Raw genomic sequence first — 16517 nt, forward strand, 5'->3', positions numbered from 1 at the left:
TTTTACTTTCCACCCAGTCCGGGAAGCTTCCCATTATTTAAAAAAAAAAAAAATTTTGTCTTACTTTCCACCAGTCCTTTGGGCTGCCAGTGGGACAAAATTTTTTGGGCCCGGGGTTTTTAGTTTAGTTTTGGGTTCTATTTTCTATTTTACTTTGTCGGTCTCCGCGCCATTTGAGGTTTAGCGAAAGGGAAAACCCAGACAAAAGAATGGCCCCAACCCCCCCCACATAAAACTTTTTTATTCATACACGTCCTCACATGCTTATATGCTACCTATTTTCAGTTTTATTAAAATTTTTTAACAATAAAACGGAAATTATAGGCACAGGGACTTAATTTCTTTACGGGCTGCCTTTTTTCTTTCCCCATGCCCCCCAAAACAATTAAAACGCCCCAACCCCCCTCCCCTTGTACGCTCACAAGGTTGCACTGGGAAGGGATGAAAAGGCCAAACATTCCGCTCGTCCCCTAGCGGGTCAGGGTATAATGTTTCCCAAAAACCCACGCCCCTTTCTTCCTGGCCCCCAAAAATTTTTTCCCTTGGTTTCCCCGGGGACACTTCACATCCCCTTGGTTAAACCCCTTTGAATGCCGGGGGCCCCGGGTTTACTAATCTTTTCCAAATTTTCTCCCCTTTTCCTTTGGATCCTTTCACCCCCCTTGCATTTTCCCGGGCCCTGGTTGCTCAAAATCTTTTTTCACTCCCCCTTTCCCTCCCGTTTGGGGTTCTCCCACTTTCCCGTTCCCCACCGCAAAAATTTATCAATTGGGCAATTTTTCCCATCTTTTTTCCTTGTGCCCCAAGATTTCAAAGCCCCCCCTTCCCACGCACTCTTTTTATTCCAACATCTTTTTAATTTTTGGAAACACTTTTGGGCAAACCCACCTTTCCACCACTATTGTCCTCTTAATCTAAACCCAAAAACATCCCCCCCCCTTTTGCACAACTTTTGGCAATAGCCCACACCTGCTACCTTTAAAAACATTGTTGGAGCCAATTTTCCTTCAAGCATACCCATTTTTGCTTTCCAAGATAATGTTGTCGACTTCCACACATTTTTCAACACTCCCAGAATTTTCACCCCCTCCCCCGCCCTGTTACTCACTTCTGCTTCCATGGTTCCATCCACTACCATATCCACTCCCAGATATCTAAAACACTTCACTTCCTCCTGTTTTTCTCCATTCAAACTTACCTCCCAATTGACTTGTCCCTCAACCCTACTGTACCTAATAACCTTACTCTAATTCACATTTACTCTCAGTTTTCTTCTTTCACACACTTTACCATACTCAGTCACCAGCTTCTGTAGTTTCTCACCCGAATCAGCCACCAGTGCTGTGTCATCAGCGAACAACAACTGACTCACTACCCAAGCCCTCTCATCCACAACAGACTGCATACTAGACCCTCTCTCCAAAACTCTTGCATTCACCTCCCTAACAACCCCATTCATAAACAAATTAAGCAATCATGGAGACATCCCACACCCCTGAGGCAAATCGACATTCACTGAGAATCAATCACTTTCCTCTCTTCCCATTCGCACACATGCCTTACATCCTCGATGAAAACTTTGCTTCTAACAACTTGCCTCCCACACCATATATTATTAATACCTTCCACAGAGCATCTCTATCAACTCTTATCATATGCCTTCTAAAGATCCATTATTGCTACATACAAATCCATTTGCTTTTCTAAGTATTTCTCATATACATTCTTCAAAGCAAACACCTGATCCACACATCCTCTACCACTTCTGAAACCACACTGCTCTTCCCCAATCTAATGCTCCTTCATGCCTTCACCCTCTCAGTCAATACCCTCCCATATAATTTCCAAGGAATACTCAACAAACTTATACCTCTGTAATTTGTGAACTCACGTTTATCCCCTTTGCCTTTGTACGATGGCACTATGCATGCATTTCGCTAATCCTCAGGCACCTCACCATGAGTCATACATGCATCAGATATCCTTACCAACCAGTGAACACAGTCACCCCCTTTTTAAAAAATTCCACTGCAGTACCATCCAAACCCGCTGCCTTGCCAGCTTTCATTATCCGCAAAGCTTTTACTACCTCTTCTCTGTTTACCAAATTATTCTCCCTAACCCTCTCTCTTCGCACACCACCTAGCCCAAAACACCCTATATCTGCCACTCTGTCATCTAACACATTCAACAAACCTTCAAAATACTCACTCCATCTACTTCTCACATCACCACTACTTGCTATAACCTCCCCATTAGCCCCCTTCACTGATGTTCCCATTTGTTCTCTTGTCTTACGCACTTTATTTACCTCCTTCCAAAACATCTTTTTATAATCCCTAAAATATTTTTTTTTTTTTTTTTCCGCTGTCTCCCGCGTTTGCGAGGTAGCGCAAGGAAACAGACGAAAGAAATGGCCCAACCCACCCCCATACACATGTATATACATACGTCCACACACGCAAATATACATACCTACACAGCTTTCCATGGTTTACCCCAGACGCTTCACATGCCCTGATTCAATCCACTGACAGCACGTCAACCCCGGTATACCACATCGCTCCAATTCACTCTATTCCTTGCCCTCCTTTCACCCTCCTGCATGTTCAGGCCCCGATCACACAAAATCTTTTTCACTCCATCTTTCCACCTTCAATTTGGTCTCCCTCTTCTCCTCGTTCCCTCCACCTCCGACACATATATCCTCTTGGTCAATCTTTCCTCACTCATTCTCTCCATGTGCCCAAACCATTTCAAAACACCCTCTTCTGCTCTCTCAACCACGCTCTTTTTATTTCCACACATCTCTCTTACCCTTACGTTACTTACTCGATCAAACCACCTCACACCACACATTGTCCTCAAACATCTCATTTCCAGCACATCCATCCTCCTGCGCACCACTCTATCCATAGCCCACGCCTCGCAACCATACAACATTGTTGGAACCACTATTCCTTCAAACATACCCATTTTTGCTTTCTGAGATAATGTTCTCGCCTTCCACACATTTTTCGATGCATCAAGAACTTTCACCCCTTCCCCCACCCTGTGACTCACTTCCACTTCCATGGTTCCATCTGCTGCCAAATCCACTCCCAGATATCTAAAACACTTCACTTCCTCCAGTCTTTCTTCATTCAAACTGACCTCCCAATTAACTTGTTTCCCAACCATACTGTACCTAATAACCTTGCTCTTATTCACATTTACTCTCAACTTTTTTCTTTCACACACTTTACCAAACTCAGTCACCAGCTTCTGCAGTTTCTCACCTGAATCAGCCACCAGCTTTGTATCATCAGCGAACAAGAACTGACTCACTTCCCAAGCTCTCTCATCCACATCAGACAGCTTACTTGCCCCTCTCTCCAAAACCCTTGCATTCACCTCCCTAACAACCCCATCCATAAACAAATTAAACAACCATGGAGACATCACTCACCCCTGCCACAAACCGACATTCACTGCGAACCAATCACTTTCCTTTTTTCCTACTCGTACACGTGCCTCGATAAAAACTTTTCACTGCTTCTAACAACTTGCCTCCCACACCATATATTCTTGATATATTCCACAGAGCATCTCTATCAACTCTATCATATGCCTTCTCCAGATCCATAAATTTTTTTTTCATACTATTCGCCATTTCCCGCGTTTGTGAGGTAGCGTTAAGAACAGAGGACTGGGCCTTAGAGGGAAAATCCTCACCCTGTCCCCTTCTCTGTTCCTTCTTTTGGAAAATTAAAAAAAAAGCGAGGGGAGGATTTCCAGCCACCCGCTCCCTCCCCTTTTAGTCGCCTTCTACGACACGCAGGGAGTACGTGGGAAGTATTCTTTCTCCCCTATCCCCAGGGATAAATGCTACATACAAATCCATTTGCTTTTCTAAGTATTTCTCACATACATTCTTCAAAGCAAACACTTAATCCATAATTGACATTGACATTTGAAAATGATATAGATTGACCTTAAGAAGCCAGTAAAAGATTTACATAGTTATTCATTGGCAGAAAAAGAAAGTCAAAAAGCTGTCAAAATCAGAACGAGAAGCATTGGCCAAAGAAGAGGAACAACATCTGCATGAACTGGAGTTGGCTCGGCTGGAAAAGGACCGTTTGCCACAGTCTGCCCTTGATTATGAAGAACTTCTACAACACAGTCCTAACTCTTCTGCTGTTTGGATCCAATTCATTAGCTTTCACTTGGAGGTAAAATCAGCATCCTTCTTGTGAGCATTTAGTGTAAATTTCTTTTGTCCTTTAGTTGGCCTTGTACCACCAAATCCTTTACATTCATATTGTTATTTGTTGTGTACTGTGCATGTGAGGTTTTTTGTTAAATGTATGGCAGTCAAAGTATTGTAGGTATAGAGATTAGCAGAGAGAAAAATAGGTAGATGAGACAGGATGACTTTACAGAGGAGGAAGTAAAGAATGCAAAAGAGCTCCTAAAGAATAAAAACAGTTTATTGATTAAGTGGTGAGCAGAATGATTAAGGATGTAGGTGAAACTGCTGTGAATTGGATCTAAAAAGTGTGTATGAATGCAAGCAAAAGTGGGAAGGAACCTGCCGATGATTGGATAGAGGCAATAATTTTTCCACTGTTTAAAGGAGATGGGAATTAATGTGAGTGTAATAATTATACAGCAGTAAGTAGAGTTGATAGAGATGCTCTGTGGAAGGTATTAAGAATATATGATGTGGGAGGAAAGTTGTTAGAAGCAGTGAAAAGTTTTTATCGAGGATGTAAGGCATGTGTACGTGTAGGAAGAGAGGAAAGTGATTGGTTCTCAGTGAATGTAGGTTTGCGGCAGGGGTGTGTGATGTCTCCATGGTTGTTTAATTTGTTTATGGATGGGGTTGTTAGGGAGGTGAATGCAAGAGTTTTGGAAAGAGGGGCAAGTATGAAGTCTGTTGGGGATGAGAGAGCTTGGGAAGTGAGTCAGTTGTTGTTCGCTGATGATACAGCGCTGGTGGCTGATTCATGTGAGAAACTGCAGAAGCTGGTGACTGAGTTTGGTAAAGTGTGTGAAAGAAGAAAGTTAAGAGTAAATGTGAATAAGAGCAAGGTTATTAGGTACAGTAGGGTTGAGGGTCAAGTCAATTGGGAGGTGAGTTTGAATGGAGAAAAACTGGAGGAAGTGAAGTGTTTTAGATATCTGGGAGTGGATCTGGCAGCGGATGGAACCATGGAAGCGGAAGTGGATCATAGGGTGGGGGAGGGGGCGAAAATTCTGGGGGCCTTGAAGAATGTGTGGAAGTCGAGAACATTATCTCAGAAAGCAAAAATGGGTATGTTTGAAGGAATAGTGGTTCCAACAATGTTGTATGGTTGCGAGGCGTGGGCTATGGATAGAGTTGTGCGCAGGAGGATGGATGTGCTGGAAATGAGATGTTTGAGGACAATGTGTGGTGTGAGGTGGTTTGATCGAGTGAGTAACGTAAGGGTAAGAGAGATGTGTGGAAATAAAAAGAGCGTGGTTGAGAGAGCAGAAGAGGGTGTTTTGAAGTGGTTTGGGCACATGGAGAGAATGAGTGAGGAAAGATTGACCAAGAGGATATATGTGTCGGAGGTGGAGGGAACGAGGAGAAGAGGGAGACCAAATTGGAGGTGGAAAGATGGAGTGAAAAAGATTTTGTGTGATTAGGGCCTGAACATGCAGGAGGGTGAAAGGAGGGCAAGGAATAGAGTGAATTGGAGCGATGTGGTATACTGGGGTTGACGTGCTGTCAGTGGATTGAATCAAGGCATGTGAAGCGTCTGGGGTAAACCATGGAAAACTGTGTAGGTATGTATATTTGCGTGTGTGGATGTATGTATATACATGTGTATGGGTGGGGTTGGGCCATTTCTTTCGTCTGTTTCCTTGCGCTACCTCGCAAACGCGGGAGACAGCGACAAAGTATAAAAAAAAAAGAAAAAAAAAAATTTGTTGAGTATTCCTGGGAAATTATATTGGAGGGTATTGATTTAGAGGGTAAAGGCTTGTACAGAGCATCAGATTGGAGAAGAGCAGTCTGGTTTCAGAAGTGGTAGGGGGTGTGTGGATCAGGTGTTTGCTTTGAAGAATGTCTGTGAGAAATACTTGGAAAACAGATGGATTTTTTTTTTTTTTTTTTTTTTTTTTTTTTTTTTTTTATATACTTTGTCGCTGTCTCCCGCGTTTGCGAGGTAGCGCAAGGAAACAGACGAAAGAAATGGCCCAACCCCCCCCCCATACACATGTACATACACACGTCCACACACGCAAATATACATACCTACACAGCTTTCCATGGTTTACCCCAGACGCTTCACATGCCTTGATTCACTCCACTGACAGCACGTCAACCCCTGTATACCACATCGCTCCAATTCACTCTATTCCTTGCCCTCCTTTCACCCTCCTGCATGTTCAGGCCCCGATCACACAAAATCTTTTTCACTCCATCTTTCCACCTCCAATTTGGTCTCCCTCTTCTCCTCGTTCCCTCCACCTCCGACACATATATCCTCTTGGTCAGTCTTTCCTCACTCATTCTCTCCATGTGCCCAAACCATTTCAAAACACCCTCTTCTGCTCTCTCAACCACGCTCTTTTTATTTCCACACATCTCTCTTACCCTTACGTTACTTACTCGATCAAACCACCTCACACCACACATTGTCCTCAAACATCTCATTTCCAGCACATCCATCCTCCTGCGCACAACTCTATCCATAGCCCACGCCTCGCAACCATACAACATTGTTGGAACCACTATTCCTTCAAACATACCCATTTTTGCTTTCCGAGATAATGTTCTCGACTTCCACACATTTTTCAAGGCTCCCAAAATTTTCACCCCCTCCCCCACCCTATGATCCACTTCCGCTTCCATGGTTCCATCCGCTGACAGATCCACTCCCAGATATCTAAAACACTTCACTTCCTCCAGTTTTTCTCCATTCAAACTCACCTCCCAATTGACTTGACCCTCAACCCTACTGTACCTAATAACCTTGCTCTTATTCACATTTACTCTTAACTTTCTTCTTCCACACACTTTACCAAACTCAGTCACCAGCTTCTGCAGTTTCTCACATGAATCAGCCACCAGCGCTGTATCATCAGCGAACAACAACTGACTCACTTCCCAAGCTCTCTCATCCCCAACAGACTTCATACTTGCCCTTCTTTCCAGGACTCTTGCATTTACCTCCCTAACAACCCCATCCATAAACAAATTAAACAACCATGGAGACATCACACACCCCTGCCGCAAACCTACATTCACTGAGAACCAATCACTTTCCTCTCTTCCTACACGTACACATGCCTTACATCCTCGATAAAAACTTTTCACTGCTTCTAACAACTTGCCTCCCACACCATATATTCTTAATACCTTCCACAGAGCATCTCTATCAACTCTATCATATGCCTTCTCCAGATCCATAAATGCTACATACAAATCCATTTGCTTTTCTAAGTATTTCTCACATACATTCTTCAAAGCAAACACCTGATCCACACATCCTCTACCACTTCTGAAACCGCACTGCTCTTCCCCAATCTGATGCTCTGTACATGCCTTCACCCTCTCAATCAATACCCTCCCATATAATTTACCAGGAATACTCAACAAACTTATACCTCTGTAATTTGAGCACTCACTCTTATCCCCTTTGCCTTTGTACAATGGCACTATGCACGCATTCCGCCAATCCTCAGGCACCTCACCATGAGTCATACATACATTAAATAACCTTACCAACCAGTCAACAATACAGTCACCCCCTTTTTTAATAAATTCCACTGCAATACCATCCAAACCTGCTGCCTTGCCGGCTTTCATCTTCCACAAAGCTTTTACTACCTCTTCTCTGTTTACCAAATCATTTTCCCTAACCCTCTCACTTTGCACACCACCTCGACCAAAACACCCTATATCTGCCACTCTGTCATCAGACACATTCAACAAACCTTCAAAATACTCATTCCATCTCCTTCTCACATCACCACTACTTGTTATCACCTCCCCATTTACGCCCTTCACTGAAGTTCCCATTTGCTCCCTTGTCTTACGCACCCTATTTACCTCCTTCCAGAACATCTTTTTATTCTCCCTAAAATTTACTGATAGTCTCTCACCCCAACTCTCATTTGCCCTTTTTTTCACCTCTTGCACCTTTCTCTTGACCTCCTGTCTCTTTCTTTTATACTTCTCCCACTCAATTGCATTTTTTCCCTGCAAAAATCGTCCAAATGCCTCTCTCTTCTCTTTCACTAATACTCTTACTTCTTCATCCCACCACTCACTACCCTTTCTAAACAGCCCACCTCCCACTCTTCTCATGCCACAAGCATCTTTTGCGCAATCCATCACTGATTCCCTAAATACATCCCATTCCTCTCCCACTCCCCTTACTTCCATTGTTCTCACCTTTTTCCATTCTGTACACAGTCTCTCCTGGTACTTCCCCACACAGGTCTCCTTCCCAAGCTCACTTACTCTCACCACCTTCTTCACCCCAACATTCACTCCTCTTTTCTGATGGATATGTATATAGCATTTATGGATCTGGAAAAGGCATATGATAGGGTTGATAGACATACTTTGTGAAAGGTTTTAGAGTATATGGTGTGGGAGGTAAGTTGCTAGAAGCAGTGAAAAGTTTTTACCAAGGATGCAAGGCATGTGTGCGAGTAGGAAGGGAGGAAAGTGATTAGTTTCCAGTGAATGTCGGTTTGCGGCAGGGGTGCTTGATGTCTCCATGGTTGTTTAATTTATTAATGGATGGGGTTGTTAGGGAGGTGAATGCAAGAGATATGGAAAGAGGGGCAAGTATGCAGTCTGTTGTGGATGAGAGGGCTTGGGAAGTGAGTCACTTGATGTTTGCTGATGATACAGCACTGGTAGCTGATATCGGTAAGAAACTGCAGAAAGCTGAGAGTAAATGTGAATAAGAGCAAGGTTATTAGGTACAGTAGGGCTGAGCTCAGGACAAGTCTGTTGGAAGGTAAGTTTGAATGGAGAAAAACTGGAGGAAGTGAGGTGTTTTAGATATCTGGGAGTGGATTTGGCAGCACATGGAACCATGGAAGTGGAAGTGAGTCACAGGGTGGAGGAAGGGGCGAAGGTTCTGGGAGGGTTGAAGAATATGTGGAAGGCGAAAATATTATCTCGGAAAGCAAAACTGGGTATGTTTGAAGGAATAGTGGTTCCAACAGTGTCATATGGTCGAGGCGTGGGCTATAGATAGGGTTGTTTGGAGGAAGGTGGATATTTTGGAAGTGAAATGTTTGAGGACAATATGTGGTGTGAGGTGGTTTGATCGAGTAAGTAATGAAAAGGTAAGAGAGATGTGTTGTAATAAAAGAGTGTGGTTGAGAGAGCAGAAGAGGGTGTATTGAAATGGTTTTTGGTCTCATGGAGAGACTGAGTGAGAAAAGATTGACAAAGAGGATATATGTGTCAGAGGTGGCAAGAATGAGAAAAAGTGGGAGACCAAATTGGAGGTGGAAAGATGGAGTGAAAAAGATTTTGAGTGATCGCGGCCTGAACATGCAGAAGGGTTAAAGGCTTTCAAGGAATAGAGTGAATTGGAACGATGTAGTATACCAGGGTCGATGTGCTGTCAGTGGATTGAACCAGGGCATGTGAAGCGTCTGAGGTAAACCATGGAAAGTTTTGTGGGGCCTGGATGTGGAAAGGGAGCTGTGGTTTCGGTGCATTATACATGACAGCTAGAAGCTGAGTGTGAATGAATGTGGCCTTTGTTGTCTTTTCCTAGCGCTACCTCGTGCACGAGCGGGGGAAGGGGGTTGTCATTTCATGTGTGGCAGGGTGGCGATGGGAATGAATAAAGGCAGCAAGTATGAATTATGCATATATATATATATGTTTGTGTATTTATACGTTGAGTATCCCTGGGGATAGGGGAGAAAGAACACTTTTCACGTATTCCCTGCGTGTCGTAGAAGGCGACTAAAAGGGGAGGGAGCGGGTGGCTGGAAATCCTCCCCTCTCGTCCCCCCCCCAAAAAAAAAAGAAGGAAGAGAGAAGGGGGGCCAGTTGAGGATATTCCCTCAAAGGCCCAGTCTTCTGTTCTTAACACTACCTCGCTTACGCAGGAAATGGCGAATAGTATGAAAGAAAAAGAAAGATATATACGTTGGAATGTATAGGTATACATGTGTGCGTGTGTGGACATGTGTTTATACATGTGTATGTGGGTGGGTTGGGTCATTCCTTCATCTGTTTCCTTGCACTACCTCGCTAACACGGGAAACAGCAGCAAAGTATAATAAAAAAGAAATAAGAATGAGATATGCATGTTACCACACAAATGTGGAAAATTTTCCAACTGTTATTCCAAGCATTGATAGAAACTGTGATGCATGTGGGAAGTAGCCTTTATGAAATATTTCATTGCTTTTATGAACTAAATAAAACTCAAGTCACTGATCTTGATATTTATTTCTCCAGAGTGCAGAAGTAGACAAAGCAAAAGCTGTTGCCTGTCGTGCCCTACAGGTGATAGATATTCGTGAAGAAGAAGAACGATTGAATGTATGGACAGTGTTGCTGCGGTTAGAAGTTCTTTATGGCACCCCAGAATCTGTTTCACAAGCTTACCAGGAAGCATTGTCTACCAATGATCAGCTGAAAATACAGTTGGCTTTGGCAATGGTGTATTCTGAGAGCAATAAATTGAAAGTAAGTTTGTTTTTCTTTGGCAGTGGTGTATTCTGAGACCAATAAATGGAACGTAAGTTTTTTATAATTTTTGGACCTATAGACCATCCAGAACCCAACTAGATTTTATATTTGTTCTAACTTTTTTGTGGTGTTTCCCATTTTTGCATGGTCACAACAGGAACTAATTACAAGGAAAAATCTACCAACATAGGTTGAAGAAATCATGAAAAATTAAAAGAAACCGTATAGAGTAAGGTATGTTTGCAAGTGGGGAGGAAGAACAGTGATTCTGGCAGGTGGGTTTACATCAAGGGTGTGGGATGTCACTATGGTTTTTTGATGTGTTTATGAATGGGATGGTGAGGGAAGTTAATGTAGGGGTCTTAGAGTGAGGGGCAAATCTGTAGTAAGCTGGAAGAGAAGAGCATTCATCAACTACTGTCATTGTCTGAGGCATCACCGTGTCACAAATTAGGCTGCCCATTAGGGAAGAAACCAAGATAGCACCAATAACCATACATCTTTTTTCTTTTTATTCTTAGTTGCTGTCTCCTGCGTTAGCAAGGTAGCACAAGGAAACAGATGAAAGAATGGCCCAACCCACCCACATACACATGTATATTCCTAAACACCCACACACACACATATACATACCTATACATTTCATTGTATACATGCGTATACATTTATTTATCATTTTTATTATACTTTGTCACTGTCTCCCAGTGACAGGAGGTCAAGAGAAAGGTGCAAGAGGTGAAAAAGAGGGCAAATGAGAGTTGGGGTGAGAGAGTATCATTAAATTTTAGTGAGAGTAAAAAAATGTTCTGGAAGGAGGTAAATAAAGTGCGTAAGACAAGGGAGCAAATGGGAACTTCAGTCAAGGACACAAATGGGGAGGTGATAACAAGTAGTGGTGATGTGAGAAGGAGATGGAGAGAGTATTTTGAAGGTTTGTTGAATGTGTTTGATGATAGAGTGGCAGATATAGGGTGTTTTGGTCGAGGTGGTGTGCAAAGTGAGAGGGTTAGGGAAAATGATTTTGGTAAACAGAGAAGAGGTAGTAAAAGCTTTGCGGAAGATGAAAGCCGGCAGGGCAGCAGGTTTGGATGGTATTGCAGTGGAATTTATTAAAAAAGGGGGTGACTGTATTATTGACTGGTTGGTAAGGTTATTTAATGTACGTATGACTCATGGTGAGGTGCCTGAGGATTGGCGGAATGCGTGCATAGTGCCATTGTACAAAGGCAAAGGGGATAAGAGTGAGTGCTCAAATTACAGAGGTATAAGTTTGTTGAGTATTCCTGGTAAATTATATGGGAGGGTATTGATTGAGAGGGTGAAGGCATGTACAGAGCATCAGATTGGGGAAGAGCAGTGTGATTTCAGAAGTGGTAGAGGATGTGTGGATCAGGTGTTTGCTTTGAAGAATGTATGTGAGAAATACTTAGAAAAGCAAATGGATTTGTATGTAGCATTTATGGATCTGGAGAAGGCATATGATAGAGTTGATAGAGATGCTCTGTGGAAGGTATTAAGAATATGGTGTGGGAGGCAAGTTGTTAGAAGCAGTGAAAAGTTTTTATCGAGGATGTAAGGCATGTGTACGTGTAGGAAGAGAGGAAAGTGATTGGTTCTCAGTGAATGTAGGTTTGCGGCAGGGGTGTGTGATGTCTCCATGGTTGTTTAATTTGTTTATGGATGGGGTTGTTAGGGAGGTGAATGCAAGAGTTTTGGAAAGAGGGGCAAGTATGAAGTCTGTTGTGGATGAGAGAGCTTGGGAAGTGAGTCAGTTGTTGTTCGCTGATGATACAGCACTGGTGGCTGATTCATGTGAGAAACTGCAGAAGCTGGTGACTGAGTTTGGTAAAGTGTGTGAAAGAAGAAAGTTAAGAGTAAATGTGAAAAAGAGCAAGGTTATTAGGTACAGTAGGGTTGAGGGTCAAGTCAATTGGGAGGTAAGTTTGAATGGAGAAAAACTGGAGGAAGTAAAGTATTTTAGATATCTGGGAGTGGATCTGGCAGTGGATGGAAGCGGAAGTGAATCATAGGGTGGGGGAGGGGGCGAAAATCCTGGGAGCCTTGAAGAATGTGTGGAAGTCGAGAACATTATCTCGGAAAGCAAAAATGGGTATGTTTGAAGGAATAGTGGTTCCAACAATGTTGTATGGTTGCGAGGCGTGGGCTATGGATAGAGTTGTGCGGAGGAGGGTGGATGTGCTGGAAATGAGATGTTTGAGGACAATGTGTGGTGTGAGGTGGTTTGATCGAGTAAGTAATGTAAGGGTAAGAGAGATGTGTGGAAATAAAAAGAGCGTGGTTGAGAGAGCAGAAGAGGGTGTTTTGAAATGGTTTGGGCACATGGAGAGAATGAGTGAGGAAAGATTGACCAAGAGGATATATGTGTCAGAGGTGGAGGGAACGAGGAGAAGTGGGAGACCAAACTGGAGGTGGAAAGATGGAGTGAAAAAGATTTTGTGTGATTAGGGCCTGAACATGCAGGAGGGTGAAAGGAGGGTAAGGAATAGAGTGAATTGGATCGATGTGGTATACCGGGGTTGACGTGCTGTCAGTGGATTGAATCAGGGCATATGAAGCGTCTGGGGTAAACCATGGAAAGTTGTGTGGGGCCTGGATGTGGAAAGGGAGCTGTGGTTTCGGACATTATTGCGTGGCAGCTAGAGACTGAGTGTGAACGAATGTGGCCTTTGTTGTCGTTTCCTAGTGCTACCTCGCACGCATGAGGGGGAGGGGGAAGGTATTCCATGTGTGGCGAGGTGGCGATTGGAGTGAATTGGGGCAGACGGTGTGAATTGTGTGCATGGGTATATATGTATGTGTCTGTGTATGTATATATATGTGTACATTGAGATGTATAGGTATGTATATTTGCGTGTGTGGACGTGTGTGTGTATACATTGTGCATGGGGGTGGGTTGTGCCATTTCTTTCGTCTGTTTCCTTGTGCCACCTCACAAACGCGGGAGACAGCGACAAAGCAAAATAGAATAAATAATTATACTTTGTCACTGTCTCCCATGTTAGTGAGGTAGTGCAAGGAAACAGACGAAAGAATGGCCCAATCCACCCACATACACATGTATATACATACACGCCCACATACGCACATATACATTCCTATACATTTCAATGAATATATACACATGCATACATAGACATATACATATATACACATGAATATATTCATACTTGCTGCCCTCTTCCATTCCCATCACCACCCCGCTACACATGAAATGGCACCCCCTTTTCCCCACACACATGCGAGGTAGTGCTAGGAAAAGACAGAAAAGGACACATTTGTCCATGCTCAGTCTCTAGCTGTCATGTGTAATGCACTGACCCACAGCTCCCTTTCCACATCCAGGCCCCACAAAACTTTTCATGGCTTACTCCAGACGCTTCACATTCCCTGGTTCAATCCATTGACAGCACGTCGACCCCGGTATACCACATCATTCTAATTCACTCTATTCCTTGCACACCTTTCACCCTCCTGTATGTTCACGCCCCGATCACTCAAAATCTTTTTCACTCCATCCATGCACCTCCAATTTGTTCTCCCGCTTCTCCTCATTCCCTCCACTTCTGACACATATATCCTCTTTGTCAATCTTTCCTCACTCATTCTCTCCATGTGACCAAACCATATCAATACACCCTCTTCTGCTCTCTCAGCCACACTTTTTATTACCACACATCTCTCTTACCTTTTCATTGTTTACTCGATCAGACCACCTCACACCACATATTGTCCTCAAACATCTCATTTCCAACACATCCACCCTCCTCCTCACAACCCTATATAGCCCATGCCTCGCAACTGTATAACACTGTTGGAACCCCTACTTCTTCAAACATACCCATTTTTGCTTTCCAAGATAACAATCTCGCCTTCCACATATTTTTCAAGGCTCCCAGAACCTTCGCCCCCTCGTCCACCCTGTGACTCACTTCCGCTTCCATGGTTCCATCTGCTGCTAAATCCACTCCCAGATATGTAAAACACTTCACTTCCTCCAGTTTTTCTCCATTCAAACTTACTTCCCAATTGACTAAGTCCCTCAACCCTACTGAACCTAATTACCTTGCTCTTATTCACATTTACTCTCAACTTTCTTCTTTCACACACTTTACCAAACTCAGTCACCAGCTTCTGCAGTTTCTCACCCAAATCAGCCACCAGTGCTGTATCATCAGCGAACAACAACTGACTCACTTCCCAAGCCCTCTCATCCACAATAGACTGCACACTTGCCCCTCTCTCCAAAACTCTTGCATTCACCTCCCGAACCACCCTATCCATAAACAAATCAAACAGCCATGGAAACATCACACACCCCCACCGCAATCCAACATTCACTGGGAACCAATCACTTTCCTCTCTCCCTATTCGTACCTATGCCTTACATCCTATATAAAAACTTTTTACTGCCTCTAGCAACTTACCTCCCACACCATATACTTTTAATGCCTTCCACAAAGCATCTCTAACACCTCTATCACATGTCTTCTCCAGATCCATAAATGTTACATACAAATCCATTTGTTTTTCTAAGTATTTCTCACATACATTCTTCAAAGGAAACACCTGATCCACACATCCTTTACCACCTCTGAAACCACACTGCGCTTCCCCAATCTGATGCTCTGTACATGCCTTTACCCTCTCAATCAATACCCTCCCATATGCTTTCCCAGGAATACTCAACAAACTTGTACCTCTGTAATTTGAACACTCACCTTTATCCCCTTTGCCTTTGTACAATGGCACTATGCATGCATTCCACCAATCCTCAGGCACTTCACCATGAAAAACATACATACATTGAATATCCTTACCAACCAGTCAACAACACAGTGGCCCCCTTTTTTTTAATAAATTCCACTGCAATGCCATCCAAACCTGCCGCTTTGCTGGCTTTCATCTTCCGCAAAGCTTTCACTACCTCTTCTCGGTTCACCAAACCATTCTCCCTGACCCTCTCACTTCACAGACCACCTCAACCAAAACACCCTATATCTGCCACTCCATCATCAAACTCATTCAACAAGTCTTCAAAATACTCACTCCATCTCCTCCTCACTTCACCACTACTTCTTATTACCTCCCCATTAACCCCCTTCACCAGTGTTTCTATTTGTTCTCTTGTCTTATGCACTTTATTTAGCTCCTTCCAAAACATCTTTTTATTTTATTTATTTATTTTGCTTTGTCGCTGTCTCCCGCATCAGCGAGAGAGCTCAAGAAAACAGATGAAAGAATGGCCCAACCCACCCACATACACATGTATATACATACACGTCCACACACGCAAATATACATACCTGTACATCTCACCGTATACATATATATACACACACAGATATATACATATATACACATGTACATAATTCATACTGTCTGCCTTTATTTATTCCCATCGCCACCCTGCCACACATGATATATCAACCCCCTCCCCCTTCATGTGCGCGAGGTAGCTCTAGGAAAAGACAACAAAGGCCACATTCGTTCACACTCAGTCTCTAGCTGTCATGTAATAATGCACCAAAACCACAGCTCCCTTTCCACATCCAGCCCACCCCAGAACTTTCCATGGTTTACCCCAGACGCTTCACATGCCCTGGTTCAATCCATTGACAGCACGTCGACCCCAGTATACCATATTGTTCCAATTCACTCTATTCCTTGCATGCCTTTCACCCTGCTGCATGTTCAGGCCCCAATCACTCAAAATCTTTTTCACTCCGTCTTTCCACCTCCAATTTGGTCTCCCACTTCTCGTTCCCTCCACCTCTGACACATATATCCTCTTTGTCAATCTTTC

General features: G+C 43.3%; 1 protein-coding gene across 1 annotated transcript in view; it reads left to right on the forward strand.

The window, feature by feature from the left end:
* Rrp5 (Ribosomal RNA Processing 5) overlaps positions 1–16517 on the forward strand; it is a 151611-nt gene that overhangs the window by 120820 nt on the left and 14274 nt on the right. Inside the window, exons 12-13 of the mRNA XM_071668104.1 lie at positions 4017–4214; positions 10460–10690. Of these exons, the coding sequence (XP_071524205.1) occupies positions 4017–4214; positions 10460–10690 (429 nt within the window). The remainder of the gene's footprint in view (positions 1–4016; positions 4215–10459; positions 10691–16517) is intronic.

This window comes from Panulirus ornatus, chromosome 12 (assembly GCF_036320965.1).
Source record: "Panulirus ornatus isolate Po-2019 chromosome 12, ASM3632096v1, whole genome shotgun sequence".
In the NCBI taxonomy this organism is placed as follows: Eukaryota; Metazoa; Arthropoda; class Malacostraca; order Decapoda; family Palinuridae; genus Panulirus; species Panulirus ornatus.